Source organism: Dreissena polymorpha, chromosome 4 (assembly GCF_020536995.1).
Source record: "Dreissena polymorpha isolate Duluth1 chromosome 4, UMN_Dpol_1.0, whole genome shotgun sequence".
Lineage (NCBI taxonomy): Eukaryota > Metazoa > Mollusca > Bivalvia > Myida > Dreissenidae > Dreissena > Dreissena polymorpha.
This window is the reverse complement of record NC_068358.1, coordinates 53,568,322-53,595,961: the sequence shown is the minus strand read 5'-3', so window position 1 is coordinate 53,595,961 and position 27,640 is coordinate 53,568,322. Positions and strand designations below refer to the sequence as shown.

Genomic DNA, 27,640 nt, shown 5'->3' with positions numbered 1-27,640 from the left:
TAAATGTCAGTGAATGCCTTAAATATCCTGATTTTAACAACGAAAATGTAGAGCCCTACAAGAATACAGTTTGAGAAAGAACAAAACAAGAAGTTCGTGTCTGAACCACTCGACCAGCTACTCTGTGAGTACTTTGAAGTTTAAAAGGCTCTTCGGACTCTCAAGCTGCATTTTGTGCTGGCATGGAGTGGTTTTCAGCACTCCAACCGTATAAACTTTACGCGACTATCAAAAGTTGGGACGAATTTTGAATTATATATGCAATTTACAGTTATTTGGTTTTTAACTGAAATATATTTGGTGTGGTTTTGTGCTGAGCGGGGAACCGGCGGGTATCGAAGCCGGTCTACTATGTGAAAAGCGCATGTAGCAACCACTGTGATAACCGAAGAGCCACCGTCGGCTCTGTTACGAGTTAGAAAAATTTTACTTGATATAAGTAATCTACGAGGTTTTTCACAATAAAACATTAACAACAGAATAAGTCCAAATTATAAAACTGTCTCGCGGTTGTAACGTCTAAGAATGTTGTTGATTTTTAAATGATGATAATTCATAAACGAAGCTGTATTTTAAGTAAGAGTCAACATCATAAATGGTATTTCGCTCCCTGTCTTAAACTACCAAACAGGCACACGGGCGTGGAAAAATGAGGAGTGCGATGTGAAAATAATCACTGCTAAAAGCATCTCCGAAAGAACTAGCACGAACAATGTGGCCGTTCAGTTTGCGTTATGGATGATGTCGTGTATGCTTGCAGTTGTTTTGTCTCTAAAGAAAGTTGTTACTAAAAAAAACAATGACAATTATATTCCACGACCTAAATAGCGCTTAAACAATATTAACACTTAATTATTATAACGTATATCATGTGTGCGATAAATAATATTATAACTGAATTATTCTTTATAACGTATACAATTTGTGCAATAAAGAGAATCTTGTTGCCTTGGGTGCATGATAGACTTTTGTTTCAAGAGTGGATACATAGTGCAACCTAAAGTACCATTGAGAGTTTAAAAGTTAAATATACTGCCATTTCTGGTAGTAATTGCTTCAATACAAGTTTCGTCAATTACAGCGCCAATTCAGCCATTATCAGACGATGTGTGTCGGAATAGTGATTGTGATGATTGGTCATTTATTCCTTGAAGAGGAAAACAGAGGAAATATACTATTGTCAATTAGAAATCTCAAATGAGGCAACTCTGTTTTGTCGATTCTTAAAACGGTAAAAATTAAGTATGTTGATTTCTTCGCAAAAATTGTGTAATCTAATTACATAGCAAAAACGCTGGCGCCCGCATAGTGTCAAAATGGACACGTTGGATAGATTTTTTTCTAGCCGGTCTGCTAACCATGTACATGTAGGAAAAACTATACCTCCGGCTTGACTTTTCGATTTAAAAATGGCAACCATTTTAAACAGATATTTAATCGCTGTGTTAGTCCATGAAACATTTCACCCACTTGCTATTGAAATCCACCAGGAGTTTTCCATTTAAAAATCGAAGGAAACGTTTGACAATGAACGACAGGTCTTCACTTAACACAATAGCTTAATTTCGCAGTACATGCTCATTTTAGCTGAAAAAATGTAATGGTTTACGTCTACGAAATCCGATTGTTGATAAAATAATGGCTAGCCTCATATTAAGTAACTTTCACTATAACTTCTACTTCTACTTCGTTACTTCCTACAGTCAATTGTTGACTATGACAGGAAGGCGACTGTCTCGGGACAGCGAAATGTTTAAAGTCACGTGTTAAAAGTATATAATACATACCGTACTATATATAGTAACATATTTGTACAGTTTCTCGTGCCATTATCACCGTTGCGGGGTCATTATAAATAATCGACCCTAGGGCCGATTATTTATTTAATCGGCCCTCAGAATGTGTGCGCGTGACGTTCAACTGGAAAAAATGGCGTCCACATTCAGTCTTAGCCACAAATCAACGAAATAATCATCATAATTAGATAATTTAATAACAGATAGCACGCAATTTGGATAATACAAATATAGATTGAAACTGAAACTCTACTTCACATTAGATTGATTCCTCTGTTTGAGCTTTAACAGGATTCACCAAACAGCAAAATTTAAAAAGTAAGACACACTTACCTCTATGACAACTTTAATCCGATGCTTATAATAATACAATAACAACGATGTGAAATCCGTTTTCTGTTATTCTATCCATTTATCTATATTTATTATGAATCGCACTTTTCTCAACGAGTGTAGCGAATGCTAATCACTGTCAACAAAAAAATCGAATGACTTGTCGGAGCGATTACAAAAATTTTATCAAAGCTTCCAATTATGCACGACAAATGCACAATCCGAAATACGTTTTTGTTTTCGTTCGATGCTTCAAAAATATTTAATATAAACCTTTCACGTCCGAATAGCTAAAACTGGTGTGTTTTCATCACAGAAATTACGTCACAGAAATACGTCATAAATTGCGTAATCAATTGAATGAAAATAAAAGTACGAAAAGCTGGTTCTGTAATAAATGTTAAAGAAAGAACAAAACAAAGATAAACAAAACAAAGTAAGATATATATTCTAGACGTTAATACACGGCTGAGCCGTGTCGGGCAGTGATAATCGGCCCCAGGCCCTCGGGCCGTTATGCTCCCTGCGGGCCGATTATCACTGCCCAGCCCGGGTCAGCCGTGTATTATCCTCTTAGTATGTACATGAAAGTGATGTTAATTGACATACGAAATAACATAGTGACGAGTGATGTAAAAGATTTCACATTGACTAATGATCAAAGTATAAAAACAAGGTACTAATATTTATTTCGAGACAGTCGCAAAACCTGCAGCAAACTGACTGAGGCTGTTGCTGCTCTTAACGTTGTATGGAAAGCCATTCCAATACCTGATTGTCCGTGGGGAAATTTTTTTTTCGATGATTAGTAGTTCTAAAGAAGGGTACCAGAAAATTTATTGTTATTGTAAGATGTTGGTGATCTACATAGATTAGATGATTTTCAATTTTATAGAGTAGTATCAAGGATGTGTTTATTCTTATCTGTTCTAAAGTTTGCCAATTTAGTGTCTTTGTCATCTGAGGAACGCTTCTGGTGTTACGGTAGTCATTAAACACATAACGGGCTGCTGACCTTTGAAATCTCTCTACTCGATATGTTAAGTTTTTCTGCCATGGATGCCAAATTGAAGAACAATATTCCAGTTGCGGTCTAACATATGTTTTGAAAGCTGTTTCTTTTATTTGTTTTGACATTTCTCTTGATTAATTTTAGTGATTAGTAGCTTTAGTTGTTATGTTATTTATATGCGTTTTCCAGTTGAAATCATTGCTTATATTTAGGCCAATGTATTTTGCTTTATCTGTTGTTATTAGTTCTATATTATGAAGTTTGTAAGGAAAAATCATTGTCTTTTTCTTTTTCGTTTTTCTTATCACTTCACACTTATCAGGATTAAATTCTATAGACCAGTTTTCTTTCCATGTTTCTAATTTGTGTACGTCATTTTGAAGAATGTAACAGTCATTTTCTTTATTTATGGTGGGGTAAACCACCGTATCATCTGCAAAGAGTCGTGCCCTACTTTTTAGGGAATCTGGAAGGTCGTTAATATAGATTAGAAATAAACAGTATGCCCCAGTTCGGATACTTGGGGTACACCTGACATGACCGGAGCTGAGTTTGATTTATGACCTTCAACGGCTCAGTTTGTGTTCTATGTTTAAAAACAAGATGCGTTTGTGAAACACAATGTCCCCCTATATGATGTTTGACCTTGTAGGATGACCTTGACATTGACCCTTCACCACTCAAAATGTGCAGCTCCATGAGATACACATGCATTTCAAATATAAAATTGCTAGCTTCAATATTGCAGAAGTGACATTACATGAGCAATTTTGACCCATATATTTGACCTTGAAGGATGACCTTGACCTTTCACCACTAAAAATGTGCAGCCCCATGAGATACACATGCATGCCAAATATCAAGTTGCTATCTTCAATATTGCAAAAGTATTCATAAAATTAGCGATTTGGGCCACATATATTTGACCTCTGACCTTGAAGGATGACCTTGACCTTTCACCACTCAAAATTTGCAGCTCCATGAGATACACATGCATGCCAAATATCAAGTTGCTATCTTCAATATTGCAAAAGTACTCATTCAATGAGCGATTTTGGCCACATATATTTGACATCTGACCTTGAAGGATGACCTTGACCTTTCACCACTCAAATTGTGCAGCTCCATGAGATACACATGCATGCCAAATATCAAGTTGCTATCTTGAATATTGAAATACTGCAAAAGTGTACATTAAATGAGCGATTTTGACCCATATATTTTAACGTTTGACCTTGAAGGATGACCTTGACCTTTCACAACTCAAAATGTGCAGCTCCATGAGATACAAATGCATGCCAAATATCAAGTTCCTATCTTCAATATTGCAAAAGTTATTGCAAATGTTAAAGTTGGCGCAAACCAACCAACAGACCAACCAACAGACAGGGCAAAAACAATTTTTTCCCCACTACTATAGTGGGGGACATAAAAAGAAGAACTCCAGGAAGTAGTATTGCTATAAGTTTGAGAAGTTTGTATACTAAGAGGTTATGGTCTACTTTATCGAAAGCTTTACTAAAGTCCATTACTATTATGTCAGTTTGTTTACCAGCTTCTAGGTTATCATAGACTTCTTGAGAGAAGGAGATTAATTGTGTTTCACGGCTTTGTTTAGAACGGAATCCGTGTTGGACTAAGAAGATCGCTAGTGTCAAAATAATTCATGAGGTTTGATACAATATGTTTCATTAATTTTTAGGGTATACAAGTGAGGGAAATCAGCCGATAATTACATGCTTTACACTTAGCACCATTTTTAAATATTGGGGTAACCTGTGCAGATATCCAGACAAGTTGGACGGAGCCAGTGTTAAGTGAAGCACAACAGATTTTTGTCAAATATGCCGCTATTTCATGGTTAAGTTCAAAAGACGAGGTGATATTTCGTCTGGGCCAGAGGCCTTCTTTGGATTTAAGTTTTTTAGCATTTTTTTCTACACCAGATAGGGTAATGTTTATGTTATCCATTTTACTTGAAGTAGTTGGATGAATTCCAGATTTTATAAGATTTATTTCAGTTTGGTGTCTAAGATTCATTAGTTTAGGCTTGGAGAACACGGATTCAAATTGTTTATTGAGAATGTAAGCTTTATGTGTAGCGTCAGAATTCGTTATTCCATCACTTTTTAACGGGGCTATGCTACAGTTTTCATTTTGTTTATGTTTTATGTATTAGTAAACAATTGTGTCTTTGTTGTTTTCAGCATCACCAATAAAAATGACAGATTCTAAATATTTCCAGTAGTTGTTACGTATTTCTTTTGGTATTGACGCTTTAATTACGGTAAGTCTAGTTTTTAATTTTGCATAACTTTTATTGGTACGGGTTTTATTCTTTACTTTATTGTACAGTTTGTCACGTTAATGAACGAGTAATATGGTATTTTTGGAGCGCCAAGAGAGATCACTTTTTGATTTAGTTTGTTTTGTTGGGATATATTTATTTGTGTTGGGTTATATTTATTTGATTGAGTTTCTATTATCTCTTTAAATTGGAGCCAGATTTCATTACGATCTAAATCAGGCTGGGTTTTAAATTTGCCTGCAAAATTTCTATTTAAGTCAGACTTGAATTGTACCCAGTCTGCTTTACGAAAAATGTAACATTTCGTATTGGTTGGTAAGGACGTCCTATTGGCATATCTATCTCATGGAATAGTAATACGATATCGTGGTCGGACGAGCCGAGGCCAGGCAGTGTCTTGGTAGAATGAATCTTACTTTGGTTGGTTTGTTAAAAGTAGATCAAGAACATTATTGCCTCTTTACCATTTGTTCCAGATTAAAAATTGTCATGTTTTCTTGGATATCTTCATATATATTTTTGAATTTGCACGAGTCCTTAATTATCTCATTGGACCAATCAAAGTCTGTCATATTAAAATCGCCCAGGACCCAGATTATGCTATTTTGTGGGATCATTTTTATTGAGGACCAGAGATTATGGAGACTTATTTCATCATTTTAACACCATTAGAAGAACTTTTTTCACAATTTAATAAACTCATTCAACACTTTTTTTTATTAAATGGTGTTTGAATCATAATTAAAGAAATAACATTACTACAACTGTTCATACACACTTATGAATGTTATACTTTAGTAAAAGTACTATTTATAACCAATACACAGTACTAAAATGTCTAAACACATTATTATCCAATTTACTTTGGTTTAATAAAAGACACATAATTTTAACCCTTAAAGCGCTGGAGCTGAATTTTAAAGGCCTTTGCAAACAGTTTGGATCCAGATGAGACGCCACAGAACGTGGCGTCTCATCAGGATCCAAACTGTTTGCTATTCTGATAGTATTCTTTGAAAAAAAATCGAAGAAAATGCTAATTTTAGAAATTCAGCAGAAGACATTTTAGCAGACGACAAATTTCCCAGCATGCAAAGGGTTAAGTTATTCCTCACTTACATTCTTATATACAACATGTGCTTCCTAAGTTGTATTTGTATTAGTTTAACAACTTGGACCTCATCGTATTTCAGTTTGAAGACTTTAATTACATATTGGTATAAAAATAATCTGTGAACATTTTTTTCGGTTACATCAAATAATGTCCTTCAAACTGTTTCAAACATGTATTCAATATAGTCATTTTAGTAAAATAGTACATGTTGCAGCAATATCTATACACCTGAAGCTTAAAAAACCAACACAGTTTTAGAGTAAACCATATACTTTTTAATAAGAAAAGATTGCCTATACATGAAATCTTACAGAGTTTCTCATATAAATATTTCTGGACCAATTTTAGTTAAAATCACACATTTTATTTCAGCTAGAGCTGTTACATTACCTTAAAAATGATACTTTTATAAGAAATATTAATAAAGAATTAATAAATCTTTAGAAAAACAAAGATATGTACTATTCAATAAAAAAAATTGTCTCGTTATTGAATCTTATACATTTTCTTAATGGGTATATCTGGAACTATATTTTTTTATAATTATTAAAAAAAAGGCAGAAATCTGATTTTCAAAGAAATGTATATATATCGGTCATAAATCTTTAAAAAGTTCGCTGATTAACATCTGCGGAAAAATTAACGCTAAAAATCATAAAGTTTACTTCAGATTGCGAAAATGACCTTTATGATTATCTTCGAATAATAAAATACAATAAAGAAATAATTGTGTTTTAAGCAAAGGCATAACACAAAGGATTTCATTAAAAAAATACAGCAAATTCGGCCTTAAACATTAAATGAAGAATTTGACAGATAACAGTGTTCTACATGTTATCTGTCTAATTCTTCAGAACCAAGATGGCGGCGGGGTCACGTGATAGCCAATATGGTTATCGATTCTGGGATTGTCTATAAATGTAGTTGTTAAAATCCTGTTTCAGTACACATATTTTAATTAAGGAAGCATCAGTTTCCATTATGATACATATATATTTTTGGAGCTCTAACAATGTCTGTTTTCTTAATATTTTAGCATTACATGTTTACAATAAGTGTCAAACAATTTTTAGGTCTTTATACCAAAAAAGCCCTATCTTAAGTGTTCAGACTTTAAAAACAAGATATTTACTAATAAAATCCAAAATTTTATTTAAACAAATAAATTGTATGTTCTTATATTCATCTTTTATATCATAAATTTAATGAACTTAGCATATTTAATGTGTTTTACCTGTATCAAGTAAGTATGAATGTTATTAAAACGCATGATTTGTCCAAATGGATTAATTATTAATGGGCATTCATTGGGTGTATCAGTCTGCATACACATTGAACAGTTTGGCAACCTCTGTAAGATCCTTGCCCTGAGCTCCATCCATGATCACCTGAAAAAAAAACGTTTTGTTAAAATTTACATCCCGAGTTAAATTAATTTTGTTAATGGATGGGTGCAAATTCCTTGATATACAATATAATCATAAATAATAATTAAGTGTAGGTTGTTTTTTATTAATTTCAATTCTCCTGATTGACATCTATACACCTATGTTTAAATCTTGTAGCGTAGGTATCTGAGATATATGCTTTAAAAGTTACATCATACAAATTCAACAAAGGGCAATAACTTTTGATTAACAAGGGCTGTTTGTAAAATATGCATGCTGTATGGGCTATAAGTTGTAGTAGCAGCCATTGTGTGAATACGTTTTTTGTCACTGTGAACGGTGGTGGTGGTGGTGGTGGTGGTGGTGGTGGTGGTGGTGGTGGTGGTGGTGGTGGTGGTGGTGGTGGTGGTGGTGGTGGTGGTGGTGGTGGTGGTTGGTGGGTGGGTGGATGGAGTGGGGTGGGATGGGGTGGGGTGGGTGTGGGTGGGGTGGGGTGGGTTGGTGGGTGGATCGGTGGTGGTGGTGGTGTAGTAGTAGTAGTAGTAGTAGTAGTAGTTGTAGTAATCGCAGTAGTAGTAGTAGTAGTAGTAGTAGTAGTAGGAGTAGTAGTAGTAGTAGTAGTAGTTGTGGTAGTAGTAGTAGTAGGAGTAGTAGTAGTAGTAGAGTAGTAGTAGTAGTAATAGTAGTAGTAGTAGTAGTAGTAGTAGTAGTAGTAGTAGAAGTAGTAGTAGTAGTAGAAGTAGTAGTAGTAATAGTAGTAGCAGCAGCAGTAGCAGCAGCTGCAGCAGCAGCAGCAGTAGCAGTAGTAGTAGTAGTAGTATGCATTACAAAAATGCAGTTAGCCTTACATTTGGTAAAATTTAAATATATTACAAGGGAGGCAAATGCTGTAACAATAAATTTAAACTTATTGCATGTGTTTCCCCTGTATATAAGAAAGATATAATAGTGTATTACCTCCCCTGTCCTGCTTATATTTATATTAATTAACAAAATTAAACATTAACACAATATTGAACATACAAAATATACAAAAAATCTCATATTCTAATAATATTTTTACTTATCCACTGTATTTTACTAAAAGGATGATGTTTCATTGGACTGATAATTATAGATTTAGGATTACAGACCAGTTGCTTCAGTAATATTGTTCAGAGTGTGCCCTGTTGGCCGCGTATGCATTCTTGAGTTATCATTCAAAAACCATTTTACTATTTCGAGTCACCGTGACCTTGACCTTTGACCTAGTGACCTCAAAATCAAAAGGGGTCATCTGCGAGTCATGATCAATGTACCTATGAAGTTTCATGATCCTAGGCCCAAGCATTCTTGAGTTATTGTATGACAACCACCTGGTGGACGGAACGACCGACAGACCGACCAACCGACATGAGCAAAGCAATATACCCCCTCTTCTTTGAAGGGGGGCATAACAATTTGGGGGGGTGGGGGGTTAGGAAGGTTGGGGGGTGAGAGGGGGTAATAATGAGGGATGGGGTAATTTATTAGATTTTTAAAAAAACAAGAGGGCCATGATGGCCCTGAATCGCTCACCTGACTCATTAAGATCAGATGAAAACTATGACCTCTATTGTCTACACAATGTTTTTCTATGATTTGACCTAGTTCCTGACTCTAGATGACCCAAATACAATCCCAATCCAGATTTCATCAAGATAAACATTCTGACCACAGTTCATAAATATTGGATGAAAACTGTGACCTCTATTGTCAACACAAGGTTTTTCTATTTATTTGACCTAGATTTTTACCCCAGATGACCCAAATACAATCCCACCCAGATTTCATCAAGAATTCTGACCAAATTTCATAAAGGTTGGATGAAAACTGTGATCCCTAATGTCTACACAAGGTTTTTCTATTATTTAACCTAGTGACCTAGTTTTTGACCCCAGATGACCCAAATAAAATCCCAACCCAAATTTCATCAAGATAAACATTCTGACCAAATTTCATAAAGATTGGATGAAAACTGTGACCTCTATTGTCTACAGAAGGTTGTTCTATTATTTGACCTAGTGACCTTGTTTTTGACCCCAGATGACCCAATCACAATCCCAAACCGGTTTTTATCAAGATAAACATTTTGACCAAATTTCATCAAGATTGGATGCAAACTGTGACCTCTACTGTCTACACAAACAAATTGTTGACGGACGGACGCACGGACAAACGCAGGCACGCACAACGGACATCACACGATCACATAAGCTCACCGTGTCACTTCATGACAGGTGACCTAAAAATATGTGTCAGAGATAAACATGAACAGTTGTGGTTAAAATCCCATAGAAACAAGGGCTGTTTGTAAAACATGCATGCCCCCCTATATGGGCTATAAGTTGTAGTAGCAGCCATTGTGTGAATACGTTTTTTGTCACTGTGAAGGTGGTGGTGGTGTGGTGGTGGTTGGTTGTTTAGTAGTAGTAGTAGTATGTAGTAGTAGTAGTAGTAGTAGTAGTAGTAGTAGTAGTAGTAGTATAGTAGTTGTTGTAGTAGTAGTAGTGTAGTAGTAGTAGTAGTAGTAGTAGTAGTAGTAGTAGAGTAGTAGTAGTAGAGTAGTAGTAGTGTAGTGGTAGTAGTTTAGTAGAAGTAGTAGAAGTAGTAGTAGTAGTAGTCGTAGTAGTAGTTGGTAGTAGTAGTAGTAGTGTTAGTCGTGTGGTAGTAGTATAGTGGCAGTAGTAGTAGAAGATTCTAGCAGACTCCGTGGTGTGGTGGTGGTGGTGGTGGTGGTGGTGTGGTGTGGTGGTGGTGTGGTGGTGGTGGTGGTGGTGGTGGTTGTACTAGTAGTAGTCGTCCAGTAGTAAATAAGTCTTGTTTAGTAGTAGTATAGTCTTGTCGTCGTAGTATGTCGTAGTCTAGGTAGTAGTAGTAGAAGTAGTGGTAGTAGTAGTAGTAGAAGTAGTAGTAGTAGTAGTAGAAGTAGTAGTAGTAGTAGTAGTCGTAGTAGTAGTAGTAGTAGTAGTAGTAGTAGTAGTAGTAGTAGTAGTAGTAGTAGCAGTAGCAGTAGCAGAAGCAGTAGCAGCATTACAAGACCAATACTTAAGAATGATCAAATGGGAAAAGGTAACCTAGCACTGGCAGTAAATATGGGGCTCATTTACAGGTCAGATTTGGAATCTCTGCTGTAAAATGAGATTTTGAATGAATTAAAGGGAGGCAAATCTGTAATAAAAAGAACATGCATAAACCGTAGTTGTTTCCCTTGTTTGAACCATGCTAAATCCTTACAAGTTTGGAAAGAATTGGATGAAAAATTTGGACTTCATTGCATAAACACCATTTTCTCAATTCAAGGGGAGGTAATTCTGTACTTTATGGACCAATAATGCTCATTTTTTGTAGGGTTCGTGTCCTCATTGATATAAAGACACTGTGCAAATTTGGAAAGGATCGGAAAAAAAATGTGGAAGATTTTTGAAAGTTTTCACAAAATAGGCAAAAACGAATAAACATGCAAAGTTCAACGAGCTCCTGCGGCCATGTTTTTTGACGAATCAAATTTCTTTGAACAACTTTTTCAGGGGAGCCCTTAAAGGTCATCCCTGTGAAATTTTTTGAAAATCTGATGAGCGGTTTCTGACAAGAAGATTTTTTAAGGTTTTTACCATATATGGTCATGGCGGCCATCTTGGTTATGCGATCAAATTTTTTTTAACAATTCTTTTGTCCCATGACCTAGGGATGCTCCACATGAAATTTAGTTGAAATTGGCTCAATGGTTTAGTAGAAGATGTTTACAAATTGTTTACAGACAGACGGACGGACGGACGCCGGACGCTGAGTGATAACAATAGCTCACCGCGAGCTATCGCTCAGGTGAGCTAAAAATGGGGGGTGTGGGGGTGGGTAGGAAGGGGGGTAGGGGGAATGAGAGGGGGGTATAATGTGGGGTGGGGTTATTTATTAGATGTTTAAAAAAAATATGGACTGTCCATTGTACTGGCAGCCATTGTGACCTAGTGACCTGAAAATCAATAGGGGTCATCTGCGAGTCAGGATCAATGTACCTATGAAGTGTTATCATCCGAAAATCATTTTACTACTTCGGGTCACCGTGACCTTGACCTTTGACCTTGTGACCTCAAAATCAATAGGGGTCATCTGCGAGTCATGATCAATCTACCTATGAAGTTTCATGATCCTAGGCATATGCGTTCTTGAGTTATCATCCGAAAATCATTTTAGTATTTCAGGTCACCGTGACCTTGACCTTTGACCTAGTGACCTGAAAATCAATAGGGGTCATCTGCGAGTCATAATCAATCTACCTATGAAGTTTCATGATCCTAGGCATATGCGTTCTTGAATTATCATCCGAAAATCGTTTTACTATTTCGGGTCACCATGACCTTGACCTTTGACCTAGTGACCTCAAAATCAATAGGGGTCATCTGCGAGTCATGATAAATCTACCCATGAAGTTTTATGATCCTAGGCGTATGCGTTCTTGAGTTATCATCCGGAAACCATTTTACTATTTCGGGTCACCGTGACCTTGACCTTTGACCTAGTGACGTAAAAATCATCTGCAAGTCATGATCAATGTACCTATGAAGTTTCAAGATCCTAGGCCCAAGCATTCTTGAGTTATCGTCTGACAACCACCTGTTGGACGGACCGACCGACAGACAGACCCATTTCACTATTTCGGGTCACTGTGACCTTGACCTTTGACCTAGTGACCTCAAAATCAATAGGGGTCATCTGCGAGTCATGATCAATCTACCCATGAAGTTTCATGATCCTAGGCGTATGCGTTCTTGAGTTATCATCCGGAAACCATTTTACTATTTCGGGTCACCGTGACCTTGACCTTTGACCTAGTGACCTCAAAATCAATAGGGGTCATCTGCAAGTCATGATCAATGTACCTATGAGCTTTCATGATCCTAGGCCCAAGCGTTCTTGAGTTATCGTCTGACAACCACCTGGTGGACCGACCGACCGACATGAGAAAAGCAATATACCCACTCTTCTTCGAAGGATGGCATAAAAATGTGAAGGGCAATAGTTTTTGTGCATTGCACTTCTTCCCATTGATTTCTACACAACCATTAAATTTCATGTTGTCATACAAAAACAAATAAAGGGCAATAACGTTTTTTTAAGAAAGTGAAGGGTTATGGTTCTTAAGCATGACATTTCTCATCATTTATGTCAATACACCCAACAAGTTGAATTCTTGCATGGTATCTGAGATAAAGCCCTGGAAAGTTACATTAACAAGCAAATTTGTTGAATTGATATCCCCATCCAATATGCTTCTGGACACAAAATTATTATATTTGACACTCAAAAAAGCATTTTTTCAAGATACAAAGGGCCATAACTCCATTATTAACAAATGGTGTACAATGCCATTTGGCGTGCATCATCCTCTTATCCATATATATACTCATACCAAGTTTCAATGAAATCCACCATAGCATTCCAAGATATGGCTCCGGACACACACAAAAAGCATTTTTTCAAGATACAAAGGGCCATAACTCTGTTATGAACTGATGGTGTACTATGCCATTTCGTGTGCAACATCCTATTATGCATATATGTACTCATACCGAGTTTCAATGAAATCTGCCAAAGCACTTCAAAGATATGGCTACGGACGGACGGAAAGATGGAAGGACGGACGGACAACGCCAAAACAATATCCCTCTGCTTTTGGCAGGGCATAAAAAAAGGCAATAACTATTATTAAAGTGAAGGATTACGGTTCTTGTGCATGGCACTTCTCCTTTTTAATAAGTATACACACATGAAGTTTCCTATTGATATCTTATTTAGTTTCTGAGATATAGCCCTAACAAATTTTGTGACAGACTAACGGGCTGACTGAAAGACGGACAACACCAATTCTATATCCCTCCGCCTTTGGCGGGAATAAACAAGAAAATCAGTAGTTTTTTATTCAGGCCGTTTTAGCGTGGCGTGGCGCCACGCCGCTTTTTTGAAGCGCCTCGCTGCCCCTTTCAAGGCAAATCAGCGCCACGCTGCCCTTTCAAAGGCCGCCGCCCTGTTTTCCGCCGTGCGCGACCTTATTGATAACATCTTAATTGCCTCTTAACCAAGCTACTATCATTAGTATTATCAGCGAAGATTCGCGCGGTTGTGAATTCATCATGCGTGAATAACCATGTGTCAATATCAATCGATAATTTCAGTGGCTTTGTAACACTACCGGAGTGCACAGTTACTTAAGAGACTTGATGAAAACCTCGATGTTATTCACGTGGAAATTGTGCATTTCATGCATAATTCAGTTAGATCAAAACATTTATTTTTACGCGTAATTAAATTTAAAAAAAAAGTTGTATCTGTAAAATATTGATTTGATTTCAATTTAATGCAAAACAGTTTTAAGTTAATAAAATGTAATTAACAGGGCTTGCACTAAGCGGCGTACGGCCGTATATTACGCCCGATAATTGTTTCCATACGCCGATTACAAAGCCCCATGACGTCCACTGTACTTCCTGAAAATTGGCCATACGCCGAAAATAGCAACCCGGGACATATTAAAGCTGTCGATTAAAATAACGCTCCGCCTCCTATCCAATACAATTGGCGCAGGCTCATATTAAAGCTGTCGATTAAAATAACGCTCCGCCTCCTATCCAATACAATTGGCGCAGGCTCACAGTAGATGTGTGTTGATGAATTGTAGCAGACGACAATCTTAACACGTTTGCTGTTCACGGTTAAGCAGAGCGCGCTTAATTGGAGCACGTGCTTGTTTATTGTCACGATGTTTTTATTACAATAACGTGTGAATGTCGGCAAAGAAGTTGATACCCCGTCTTGGACCCTGTTTGGCCAAAAGTTGTTAATTGTTGTAACAGTAGTAGACCTGCACCATTGGTTCAATTAAGAACATTATGAACCGTTTGTAACTTGTCAAAATATGTTAATTGGCAAACACAGATATGAATTTTACAAAAATATTGAACTTGTACCACTTCTCATTCGTGTTTAGAATGTCGCAACGTACGCTTTCCGATTTTGGCATTCCACTTTCGACGAAACGTAAATTAGAAATTGATGCAAATTGCTTTGTAAGCAAAACAAGTTTATATCGGAGACCAATTAACGTGTATTGAATTAATTGACAATGAACAAAAGACAGTACGGCGCCGTTCCTAGTTACACTTTTTGCGAAATAAAATGTACACAATACAACACGTGGTCATGAAAGTTCAAAGTGAAAACAATACCCGTTTACAATTTTATGCGGCAACACTTTAATTTTAGTACATGCATATTTCACCATGTCATTTATTAAATAAAAATAAAATAATTAAGTTATTTGAATGCCCAGTTGTCATATAAAGGATCCTCGACTTGAGTGCTGACAGGGAAGCCAGTTGTATATCATGTATATCCTATGGTGTTTAAACTTGTTTTTTGTAACTACATGAAAATATAAAACACATAATAAAATATACATTCTGGATTTTGTTGGTTTAATTATTCAACAATAAATCTCAAAACTATACATACAATGTTTGTGTGTAACAAAGCTTGTTATTAAGTCACTATACAGATATATTTGTGCCCTTTTTATGGATGTCGCGCGCTTAAGTGCCCTTTTTTGAAATTTTGCACCACGCCCCTTTTCCTTCCTGTATAAAACACTAATCAGTGACACTGATGGTTGCTCTCCGATAGTGGGCTTTGTCAATTCATCAATTGATTGTAACCATTTGAATGTGTGCATTTTAATTATTTATTTTCGTGCTAAAGGTTGCATTATGTAAGAACCCACCATGTGTCCCAGCACTCTAACCCAACAACTCTCCCCAAACTAATTAAAAAAAGACCCCTGAAAGTTTGGAAGATTTTGAATAAAATATCTCAATTTCAGCAAAATTATATTTAGTTGTTAAAACAAGCTATTCAAGTTTGGCATGGTCTTTATGTGTGTGTGTGGGGGGGGGGGGCCAAAGTACCCTGAAAATCTGAAAAAAACTCACCTGTCTGTTTAAGTGACCGAAAGCAAGCTAACATACACTGTGAGCAGGGGTTTAACCCAAGTCACCAAGGGGAAAAGCATGTGTACCAACCACTGCGCTTACAAGAATGTAAGCATGGGACAGAAAAATCAGCAAATAAATGATCAAAGGGCAATATCTCTCCAACAATTCAGAGGAGTAAAAAATCATCAGACTGTCTTTCAAACAATCCATTTTCCCACATTCTAGACAAGTTCATTTGCAATACTTATATTCTACATATTTTATTTTATTGGTCATTATTTTACACATATTACTAGTCTTTAATCTGTCCAAAATAACATTTGTCAGAAGAGCTCAATTGCATTTAGGCAATTGATTGAATGGCCAAGCAAATAATAATTAAGTCTTCTTTCAGGTAGAAATATTTGAGGAAGCATAAACCTACCTTGTATTTCGTATGGAAGAAAGACTTTACAATGCATAATGCTGTTAAGGTCATTTTTGTATGAGAGATACATGTCTATAAAACAAACAGACTCCTTAGGTGTGTTTCCTTTTGCAAAGATACACAGTGAAAATTTGGCAGACAAGAAGATACAATTTCCTAAGTTTATAGTCATTTATAGTAATAACGTTCTATATTTATTTGTTTTCATGCACAACGAGAACTTCAAACAAAGATCTAAAAAAAATATTTCTCCCCATTTTAACCAAAAAAAATATTATTGCAGCTATACAGGACCTTTTAAAAAATCTTTCTGCCTTCCAAAAAACAAACATGCTATAAAATGTTGCAGGGATCATGAATATGTGAATCAGATAACTCTGTTTCAAATAAACCAAGGTTACCTGTCTGGCTATATCCATTCGACTTGGATTTCCACGGAAACTGTTCAAGTTCCATAATACAACTCCCACAATCTGACCATCCTTCAAGTAAAATATCACGCCATGCTCATAGTTGTCAACTTTAGAATTTCTGTCTGAAATACATGACCAGTTGAATCTAACTTAAGATAAATTGTTTGCAATGTAAAGAAAAATCACATACATCAAGTCAACATATGCAAGTACTTTACAAACCTATTTTTCCATCTAATATGCAGCATTCAAACACAAAGAATAAAAACATCATACAAACAATGTTCATAGAGTCGATGGCTCCATGTAAAAGAAACACATTTACGCCAATAAATTACTTTTTTAACAAAATTAAACTCACAGTCGACAGAATACATGTATAATTATATGCAGTTTAGTTATAATTAACTATAATTATGTTCATTTCACTAAAATCTTGTTTGTACATGAATGTCAATATTCCTCAGGTCTAAATACACATGGTGCACAAGAAATATGCCGATGCTTGATATGAACGGAGTCTACACACTAGGATTTATAACTCAGACAGTTACGTCCAAGCAATTACCAGTAATTGCATTTAAACTATACATTAAAAAATAAAGGACTTAATATAAATATACCAATATCAACGTTGTTATTATTATGTTAATAAGAGAAGATTTGAATCAAGTTCATTTCGTGAAAATTATTGTCAACTGTGGATTTAACCAAATGTGCAAGTTTTTGCAAGGAACGCATTCTAAAAGAATCCTTTTTTACAACATACCATTGTTGCTGCCTTTATCTTTTGGTTTCTCTGTGTTTGATTTATCCTCTTTGATCTCCTGCAATGCACCAACCTAATTGACAGCATTTATAAAACAGCGCTCTAGAAAAACAGGGCTTAATGTTTATTGGTTAAGTATTGTCCCAGATTAGCCTGTTAAGTACGTACAAGGTAATTAGGGAGGACACGTTCTGCTTAGTCTGAATGTTCGTTTAGAGGAGCCATTCTTTACAAGAACCTATACAGCAGAAAGTGTTGTACCTAACTAGCCTGTTTTGACTGCACGGGCTAATCTTGGATAAACTTTTACGCTTTTCGAAAGCATGACTCATATTTACTGATTTTGCATATTATGTACATAACACTCATCAATGTCTAATAATGTTGATGGTTAATAAAAGAAATTAGAACAAAATGGCCACAGACTTAAGCAATTGTTTATTTAAGATATTATTGCAATTTTTCCCTTTACAACTCTCGTCTTTGTATCTGTTGAACAATTCAGCAAGGTTGACAGTATATTAAGATATGACGAGACCATTCATGGATTTTTTTTATCTTTTCAAATATTAACCTAAACAAGCTTTGACATTTATTGAATGTTTCCATATTATATACGTGAACATTGACTATACCTGGTTGAAAGTGATTGGTCAAGGCTACTACTTGCATTCACAAACAATTTTTAAATCTGTACTGGTAGAAAAAATGTTTCAAGTGTCATGATGACATATTATTTTAGTTATTTTGAGAAACAGCTGTCATCAATCTAAAAATTGACAAAGCATTTATCTTACAATGTCATATAAACATGTGAAACATAAGATATTTGGGGCTTGTTCCGCTTACCTCATCAGATTTCTTCCTGAATACAGAATAAGTTTGTAAACTGGAATCCACAAGACCTACAGCTTCATATTCTATAGAAGAACCTAAAGAACACCTGAAACAAGAGAAATTGATTAATAGAAAGATTCATTGAAAAAGAATTTATACACTGCCTCAATCAATGGGCTAATGCTAGTATAAGTGATTAATTGATGAAATGGTTAATTTCAAGGGTTTGTGGTTAATGGTGTTATTAAAGTATTTAACATGTTGAGATAACATTAATATTTAACTGTTGATCAATGACACAAATGAAAATAGTTTTACATAAACATATTATTGGATAAAATACAGCCAAAAGTTTAAGAGGAGTTTAAAACACAAGCTTGGGGATGTACTAATGTAACACTACTAAAGCAACAAATTTAATCTTTATGTATACATATAAATGTTTTCTATGAACGTTATAATATTCATGAGTGCACATTTCAGTTCAGGGGCATAGATTAGCAACAACAACTTAAAAAATCCACTATACACTGTACTAAACATTCCTACCAGAACATTGACTGGTGTCTGTATGACTATACACTGTACTAAACATTCCTACCAGAACATTTACTGGTGTCTGTATGACTATACACTGTCTGTAAGGCTATACACTGTACTGAGTCCTACCAGAACATTGACTGGTGTCTGTATGACTATACACTGTACTTAAAAGAGTTCTACTAGAACATTGACTGGTGTCTGTATGACTATACACTGTACCGGTAATTAGAGTTCTACCAGAACATTGACTGGTGTCTGTATGACTATACACTGTACTTAACAGTCCTACCAGAACATTGACTGGTTTTTGTATGACGATACACTGTACTTAAGAGTCCTTAAAGAACATTGACTGGTTTTTGTATGACTATACACTGCACTTTAGAGTCCTACCAGAAAATTGACTGGTGTCTGTAGGACTATACACTGTACTTTAAGAGTTCTACCAGAACTTTGACTGGTGTCTGTATGACTATACACTGTTCTTCAAGAATTCTACCAGAACATTGACTGATGTCTGTATGAATATACACTGCAATTAACAGTCCTACCAGAACATTGACTGGTTTATGTATGACTACACTGAACTTAAAAGCGTCCAACCAGAGCATTGTCTGGTGTCTGTATTACTTTACACTGTACATAAAGAGTCCTACCAGAACATTGACTGGTGTCTGTATGACTATTCATTGAACATAACAGTCCTACCATAACATTGATGTCTGTACTACTGTAGACAGTACTTGTTTGACTATACACTGTACTTACAGAGTTCTACCAGAACATTGACTGGTGTCTGTATGACTATATACTGTACTTAAAGAGTCCTACCAGAACATTGACGGGTGTCTGTATGAATATACACTGTCCTTAAAGAGTTCTACCAGAACATTGACTGGTGTCTGTATGATAATACACCTTACTTAACAGTCCTACCAGAAACTGACTGGTGTCTGTACGACTATAGTATGTACTTAAAAGAGTTCTACCAGAACATTGACTGGTGTCTGTATGACAATACACTGTACTTACCAGTTTTACAAGAAGATTGACTGGTGTATGTATGACTATATGCTGTACTTAAAGAGTTCTACACGAATATTGATTGGTGTATGTTAGACTATACACTGTGCTTAAATAGTTCTACCAGAACATTGACTGGTGTCTGTATGACTATACACTGTACTAAACAGTCCAACCAGAACATTGACTGGTGTTTTTATGACTATACACTGTACTTAACAGTCCAACTAGAACATTGACTGGTGTCTGTACGACTATAGAATGTAAACAGTCCTACCAGAACATTGACTGGTGTTTTTATGACTATACACTGTACTAAACATTCCTACCAGAACATTGACTGGTGTCTGTATGACTATACACTGTCTGTATGGCTATACACTGTACTGAGTCCTACCAGAACATTGACTGGTGTCTGTATGACTATACACTGTACTTAAAAGAGTTCTACTAGAACATTGACTGGTGTCTGTATGACTTTACACTGTACCGGTACTTAGAGTTCTACCAGAACATTGACTGGTGTCTGTATGACTATACACTGTACTTAACAGTCCTACCAGAACATTGACTGGTTTTTGTATGACGATACACTGTACTTAAGAGTACTTAAAGAACATTGACTGGTTTTTGTATGACTATACACTGCACTTTAGAGTCCTACCAGAACATTGACTGGTGTCTGTATGACTATACACTGTACTTTAAGAGTTCTACCAGAACTTTGACTGGTGTTTATATGACTATACACTGTTCTTTAAGAATTCTACCAGAACATTGACTGATGTCTGTATGAATATACACTGCAATTAACAGTCCTACCAGAACACTGACTGGTTTATGTATGACTACACTGAACTTAAAAGTGTCCAACCAGAACATTGTCTGGTGTCTGTATTACTTTACACTGTACATAAAGAGTCCTACCAGAACATTGACTGGTGTCTGTATGACTATTCATTGAACATAACAGTCCTACCATAACATTGATGTCTGTACTAATATAGACTGTACTTGTTTGACTATACACTGTACTTACAGAGTTCTACCAGAACATTGACTGATGTCTGTATGACTATATACTGTACTTGAAGAGTCCTACCAGAACATTGACTGGTGTCTGTATGAATATACACTGTCTTTAAAGAGTTCTACCAGAACATTGACTGGTGTCTGCATGATTATACACCTTACTTAACAGTCCTACCAGAAACTGACTGGTGTCTGTACGAGTATGTACTTAAAGAGTTCTACCAGAACATTGACTGGTGTCTGTATGACAATATACTGTACTTACCAGTTTTACAAGAAGATTGACTGGTGTATGTATGACTATATGCTGTACTTAAATAGTTCTACATGAATAGTGATTGGTGTATGTTAGACTATACACTGTGCTTAAATAGTTCTACCAGAACATTGACTGGTGTCTGTATGACTATACACTGTAATAAACAGTCCAACCAGAACATTGACTGGTGTTTTTATGACTATACACTGTACTTAACAGTCCAACTAGAACATTGACTGGTGTCTGTACGACTATAGAATGTAAACAGTCCTACCAGAACATTGACTGGTGTTTTTATGACTATACACTGTACTAAACAGTCCTACCAGAACATTGACTAGTGTCTGTACAACTATAGAATGTAAACAGTCCTACCAGAACATTGACTGGTGTCTGTATGACTGAGAGTCCCCTGCCATGTTGAAGCCTGCCATGCGCCCAGTGACCTCGGCGTGATCATGGTGCTCCACACGACGTCTTCCCAGCCTCTCATCATAGAAACAAGCACAGTCACCTGCCTGCAGACAGATATTTCCAGTCTGCTAATGACCTTATGCACAATTGTCAATCTAAAAATTAATTGGTCAATAATCACATTAAAAGTTCAGTGGTAAATTGTTGCACTAGGTTGCACAATCTGATCAACCTTCTACAAATCCTTGGACAAACAATCTAAGATAAACAGAAAAGTACAACACATGTTTTTAATTTGTTAACTGGTCATTTCACTTGTTAGTGGTCTAAATGCACATTAACCATGTCACCATCACATAACGTCATTTCCCACCTGTACATTTATTGGCCTAACTATGCTCATTAAGAGAAATATGTGACTGTTGGATCTTAATCTGGGATGTTTGATGAAGATTTGGTGAAAAATTGATGAGTCAAGAGTGCAGAAATATTTTTATATACAAAAAGGTAATAACTCTGGAGCAAATGGCATAATTTTGCTAGTTAGGGAATAAGGTCTCTATTTCATGTCAATATATATTTGCAAAAAGTTTTGTGAAGATTCAATGAAAACTGTATTGATATGAGAGTTAAAACAGCGAATTTTGCTCTTTTTTCAAACAAATGGCAATTACTCTAAGTTCCTTATACGAATTGGCTATTTATCAACAATGGCCTTGACATAATTTAGACAAAGTTTGGTGAAGAGTTGATGAAAACTAGTTACGAGCAAGGAAACAACGTACATTTAGTTTTTTGCATTTTTTATTTTTTAAATGGGCAATATCTCTAAAGGGCTTGGTGCAAATTGGCTGCTAATCAAACTTGGCCTTGCATTTCCATGTCAATTAATATGCATGCAAGTTTGGTGAAAATTAAATAATAACAGTAGGATTTAGAGAGCAGGAACAGCAAATTAAGTATGATACATAAAAACAAGAGATGTGTTTGTCAGAAACACAATGCCCCCTTTTGCACCGCTTTGAAGCCATATATTTGACCTTTGACCTTGAAGAATGACCTTGACCTTTCACCACTCAAAATGTGCAGCTACATGAGATACACATGCATGCCAAACAGCAAGTTGCTATATTCAATATAGCAAAAATTATGACCAAGGCTAAAGTTGTGACGCCGCTTTGAAGCCATATATTTGACCTTTGACAGTGAAGGATGACCTTGACCTTTTCACCACTCAAAATGTGCAGCTCCATGAGATGCACATTCATGTCAAATATCAAGTTGCTATCTTCAATATTGCAAAAGTTATTCATTATTGCAAAAGTTTAACCAAGGTTAAAGTTTGGAGACAGAATGACAGACAGACAGGCCAAAAACAATACACTCCTGACCATTCGATCCGGGGGCATAAAAAGGCCAATCACTCTGAAGTGCCTGGTGGAAAGGCTGATCTTCAAACTTGGCCTCCATTTTATGTCAGCAATCATTTCCAGAAAGTTCAATCAAGATTCCAAGAAAACTGTACAAGTTACAGAGAGAGAGACATATAATGGGAATACCTTGATGGACAGATGGGTGCTGTTGGGTATATGGCTTTCTCTCTTTTAGTCGTACAGTTTTCAACAAATCATCACCCTAACTTTCTGGAAATGTTTGTCAATAGAAAAGGGTACAAAAAAATAACAATTGATAAAAAGTAAACATGATTATTTTTTTAACACAAAGAGACTCAATAAATCCTTGGTCAATTTATCACAACCCAATTATAAATTATCACCAATTATTTACATATGTTCTGATTTAAGCCTTTACAGTGAAGTTCATAAAGATGCCAGAAATGAAAGAGACATTAGTATCAAACATTTAAGATTGTTGAAAGTTAAAACAGCAATCAGCTGTGTCCAAGGAAACTCAATCATCGGTGCACTAACCACATAGATGTCTGACCGTGCCTGTAACTCTGAGTTCACACGGAACCCCCCGTGCTTATCATCCAGTTCCAGATTGGCTGACCTGGCAAGGTCTGTGTTTGGCTCCAATCCCACTGCTACCACTATGTGGTCGACTTTTAGCTGCAAATTTAAGCTGCAAATGTATATGTGCCGTGCTCTGTAAAAAGGCGGTTTAATGCATGTGTGTAAAGTGTCGTCCCAGATTAGCCTGTGCAGTCTGCACAGGCTCATCAGGGACAACACTTTCCGCCTTAACTGGATTTCTGCTTAGAAGAGACTTTAAACAAAAAATACAATAAAGTGGAAAAAGTCTTCCCTGATTAGCCTGTGAAGACTGCAGAAGCTAATCTGGAACAACACTTTACGCACATGCATTAGACCCCCCTTTCACAGAGCATGGTATTCAGTTGAAACAGTGGATGCCTATTTTATGTGTGCAAAAGCTAACAATATTGATACAAAAAACATTTGGATTCTGCTTAATATTGTTGAACTAAGAAAGCACTTAGTGTTTAAGATGAGGAATTGCAATAATTATTGTTAAGAAGTTTCCCCGATAATGAGATTTCCATATTTTGCTGTTTACTGAGAATTATCCCCGATAATGGGAATTCCTTAATTCATTATTTCCCAGATAGTGGGAACAATACAAACGCCAAATACCCGGTTTTGGTATGAACATTTATTAACGATCCAATATATATATATAATCCTTGTGTCAAATAGTACATCACTATGTTACAACGACACGTCTTTAACGTTACGTCACAAATCGACGTCACGTCATGGAACCAATCCGCTGGTTCCAATTAAACGTTCAAATCTAATGTCCAATCATGTCCTTTACGATTAACAATTCCCCTAATTAAATGTTTTTTTTAAATACTAGTTGTAAATCAAACAACTTTTATACAATTGGAAACTAATTTTTACTCCATACATCAAATTAGCATTATTCATTGAAAAATAGAATCCCTCTTGTTTAGGACAAAATTAACAATTTTAAACATATCAAATTTTATCTGAAAAATAATTCTGCCATACAAATAACCATGAAAGAATACCGTTTGCGTATTTGAAAGCTGCAACTTGACTTGGCCATCAGCGAAAAAAGCTGACTTAACATTTGCATTAGGGATTACATTCACTCCATCTGCAAGAAAAGAATTACCATATAAAGCAGCTAAATATTTCAACAAGAGTAGGAGAGTGCTCTCGTCTATTCCACTCCTTGATAGTGTAATGAACATTTTCTGTCAGTTATCTTATATTATGACAATAAAAACATATTTAACAAGACTATTGCCAAGCAATATACCGTATACGTGCGCTTATAAGACGCATTTTTAAGACTCAAATTAATAAGTTAAAGTGGGGGTCGCGTCTTATAAGCGAGATACTTGTGAAAATAAGCGAAATTTTTCAAAATATCGAGTTTACTGGGCTTACGCTGGCCAAGTTGGAAACTTTGTCAATTGTTTTGAATCATCGTGGAAGCCATTTGCATTTTCTCTCAAGTCTGTATTTGCCCGTACCTTGTATCGGAACGCTATGTTCAGTTACCGATTTACTTGAAACAAGGGCTGTTTTTAAAACATGCATGCCCCCCTATATGGGCTATAAGTTGTAGTAGCAGCCATTGTGTGAATACATTTTATGTCATTGAATACGTTTTTTGTCACTGTGAATGGTGGTGGTGGTGGTGGTGGTGGTGGTGATGGTGGTGGTGGTGGTAGCAGAAGAAATAGTAGTAGTAGTAGTAGTAGTAGTAGTAGTAGTAGTAGTAGAAGTAGTAGTAGTAGTAGTAGTAGTAGTAGTAGTAGTAGTAGTAGTAGAAGTAGAAGTAGTAGTAGTGGTAGTAGTAGTAGTAGTAGTAGTAGTAGTAGTAGTAGTAGTAGTAGAGTAGTAGTAAGAGTAGTAGAAGTTGTAGTAGTAGTAGTAGAAGTAGTAGTAGTAGCAGTAGCAGTAGTAGTAGTAGTAGTAGTAGTAGTAGTAGTAGTAGTAGTAGTAGTAGTAGTAGTAGTAGTAATAGAGTAGTAGTAGTAGTAGGTGGTGGTGGTGGTAGCAAAAGAAATAGTAGTAGTAGTAGTAGTAGTAGTAGTAGTAGTAGTAGTAGTAGTAGTAGTAGTAGAAGTAGTAGTAGTAGTAGTAGTAGTAGTAGTAGTAGTAGTAGTAGAAGTAGTAGTAGTAGTAGTAGTAGTAGCAGCAGCAGCAGCAGCAGCAGCAGCAGCAGTAGTAGTAGTAGTAGAAGTAATTGTAGTAGTAGTAGAAGTAGTAGTAGTAGTATGCATTACAAAAATGCAGTTAGCCTTACATTTGGTAAAATTTAAATATATTACAAGGGAGGCAAATCTGTAACAATAAATTTTAACTTATTGCATTTGTTTCCCCTGTAGTGTATTACCTCCCCTGTCCTGCTTATATTTATATTAATCAACAAAATTAAACATAAACACAATATTTAATATACAAAATATACAAAAAATCTCATATTCTACTAATATTTTTACTGATCCACTGTATTTTACTAAAAGGATGATGTTTCATTGGACTGATAATTACAGATTTAGGATTACATACCAGTTGCTTCAGTAATATTGTTCAGAGTGTGCCCTGTTGGCCGCGTATGCATTCTCAAATTATCATTCAAACAAGAAATGTGTCCACAGGACACGGATGCCCCCAACTGTAACTTTGTCACTACATAAAAGTATAACTGTGTAAACGCTTGGTAGAAGTTATTAGCTTTTTTTCAAATCCTAAACGCAGATTTCGAACCTAAACAGGGACCCTAAGTTCAAGGTCAAGGTCACAGGGGTCAAAATTTGTGTGCGTATGGAAAGACCTTGTCCATATACACATGCATGCCAAATATGAAATTGCTATCAGAAGCGACATAGAAGTTATGAGCATAATTTCGAAATCTAAACGCAAAGTGTGAAGGACAGACGGACGGACAGACGAACGGACAGTCCGATCACTATATGCCCTCCTTTGGGGGCATAAAAATGTCTTAGAATATCAAAATAAATCAGAAAGCCACATAAACTAGAGAGCGGACAACATGCTTAATCCTTGAAATGCACTAAGTGACCACTTGACCTAGTTTTTGACCCGGCATGACCCATATTCGAACTTGACCTAGATATTGTCTTGATACAACTTCTTACCAAGTTTAGTAAAGATCAGATTAAAACTACTTCAATAAGACTGACTAATGGGGTTATTTACCCTTGGGACTTTGGTTAAAAACCATTGCCCGAGCACACTGCTTAACATATAACTCTGCTTAAAAAGGTCGAAAACGGCCATAAAATGGACAGCCCGATTTTACTGGGCTGTACCATTGATATCATTATTAAACATTGCAGTGTTGGTGCGGTGCCTTAATAAAAATCTATTGGTTAAAAATATATAACCTTTATATGAAGCGTTAAAAAGACGCAGTTCTTTACAGTGGATATGCCTATCGCTGTTAAAAAGCGGCGTTTTAATTGGTTGATGCGCTTATAGAACGATGGCGCTGATTGGCCTCAATTTCTTATTACGGATTGCCAGTAGGTCAATCCGTTTTATAAATAGATTTTCCCACGGCTGAATTTGTACTTTAAGAAAAAGTAAACATAGTCTATATGCAAAAAATATAAATGAAAGAAAAAGATGATAAATCCAAAAGAACTTGGACTTATTATATAGCTATAATTATTATGTCTATGTTATGTTACATGTGCTTATTATTAATTATTATCATTAATATGATGTTGTTATTGTATTTTATTGTTTGTTTTGTTTTTTAAGGAGGAGAGAGAGAAAGAATAGCCCAATTTTTATAAGTAAAGATGGTGAAAACACACATACTGTTGTATGTGGCATCATCATTACCAGACCCATTGTTCAGTATATACTGCAATGGGTTTTGTTGGAGTCTTTAGACTTTGTGATCTGTGTTTTAAATGTTAGAGTCCAAATAGGACTATTTAAATATAAGTCTTATAGAAAAAGGGATACACATATGTG

The 27,640-nt window shown here is 35.9% G+C and overlaps 1 protein-coding gene across 3 annotated transcripts in view; it reads right to left on the bottom strand.

The window, feature by feature from the left end:
• Positions 1–6,124: 6,124 nt before the first annotated feature.
• LOC127876083 (apoptosis-inducing factor 1, mitochondrial-like) overlaps positions 6,125–27,640 on the bottom strand; it is a 66,185-nt gene continuing 44,669 nt past the window's right edge. For all 3 annotated transcript variants that reach the window (XM_052420997.1, XM_052420998.1, XM_052420999.1), the window contains 7 exons: positions 24,688–24,776; positions 23,603–23,743; positions 21,633–21,775; positions 18,413–18,506; positions 17,564–17,621; positions 16,783–16,916; positions 6,125–7,951 (listed from right to left, as the gene is read on the bottom strand). In XM_052420997.1, coding sequence (XP_052276957.1) covers positions 7,880–7,951; positions 16,783–16,916; positions 17,564–17,621; positions 18,413–18,506; positions 21,633–21,775; positions 23,603–23,743; positions 24,688–24,776 — 731 coding nt within the window. In that variant the 3' untranslated portion in view covers positions 6,125–7,879. The remainder of the gene's footprint in view (positions 7,952–16,782; positions 16,917–17,563; positions 17,622–18,412; positions 18,507–21,632; positions 21,776–23,602; positions 23,744–24,687; positions 24,777–27,640) is intronic.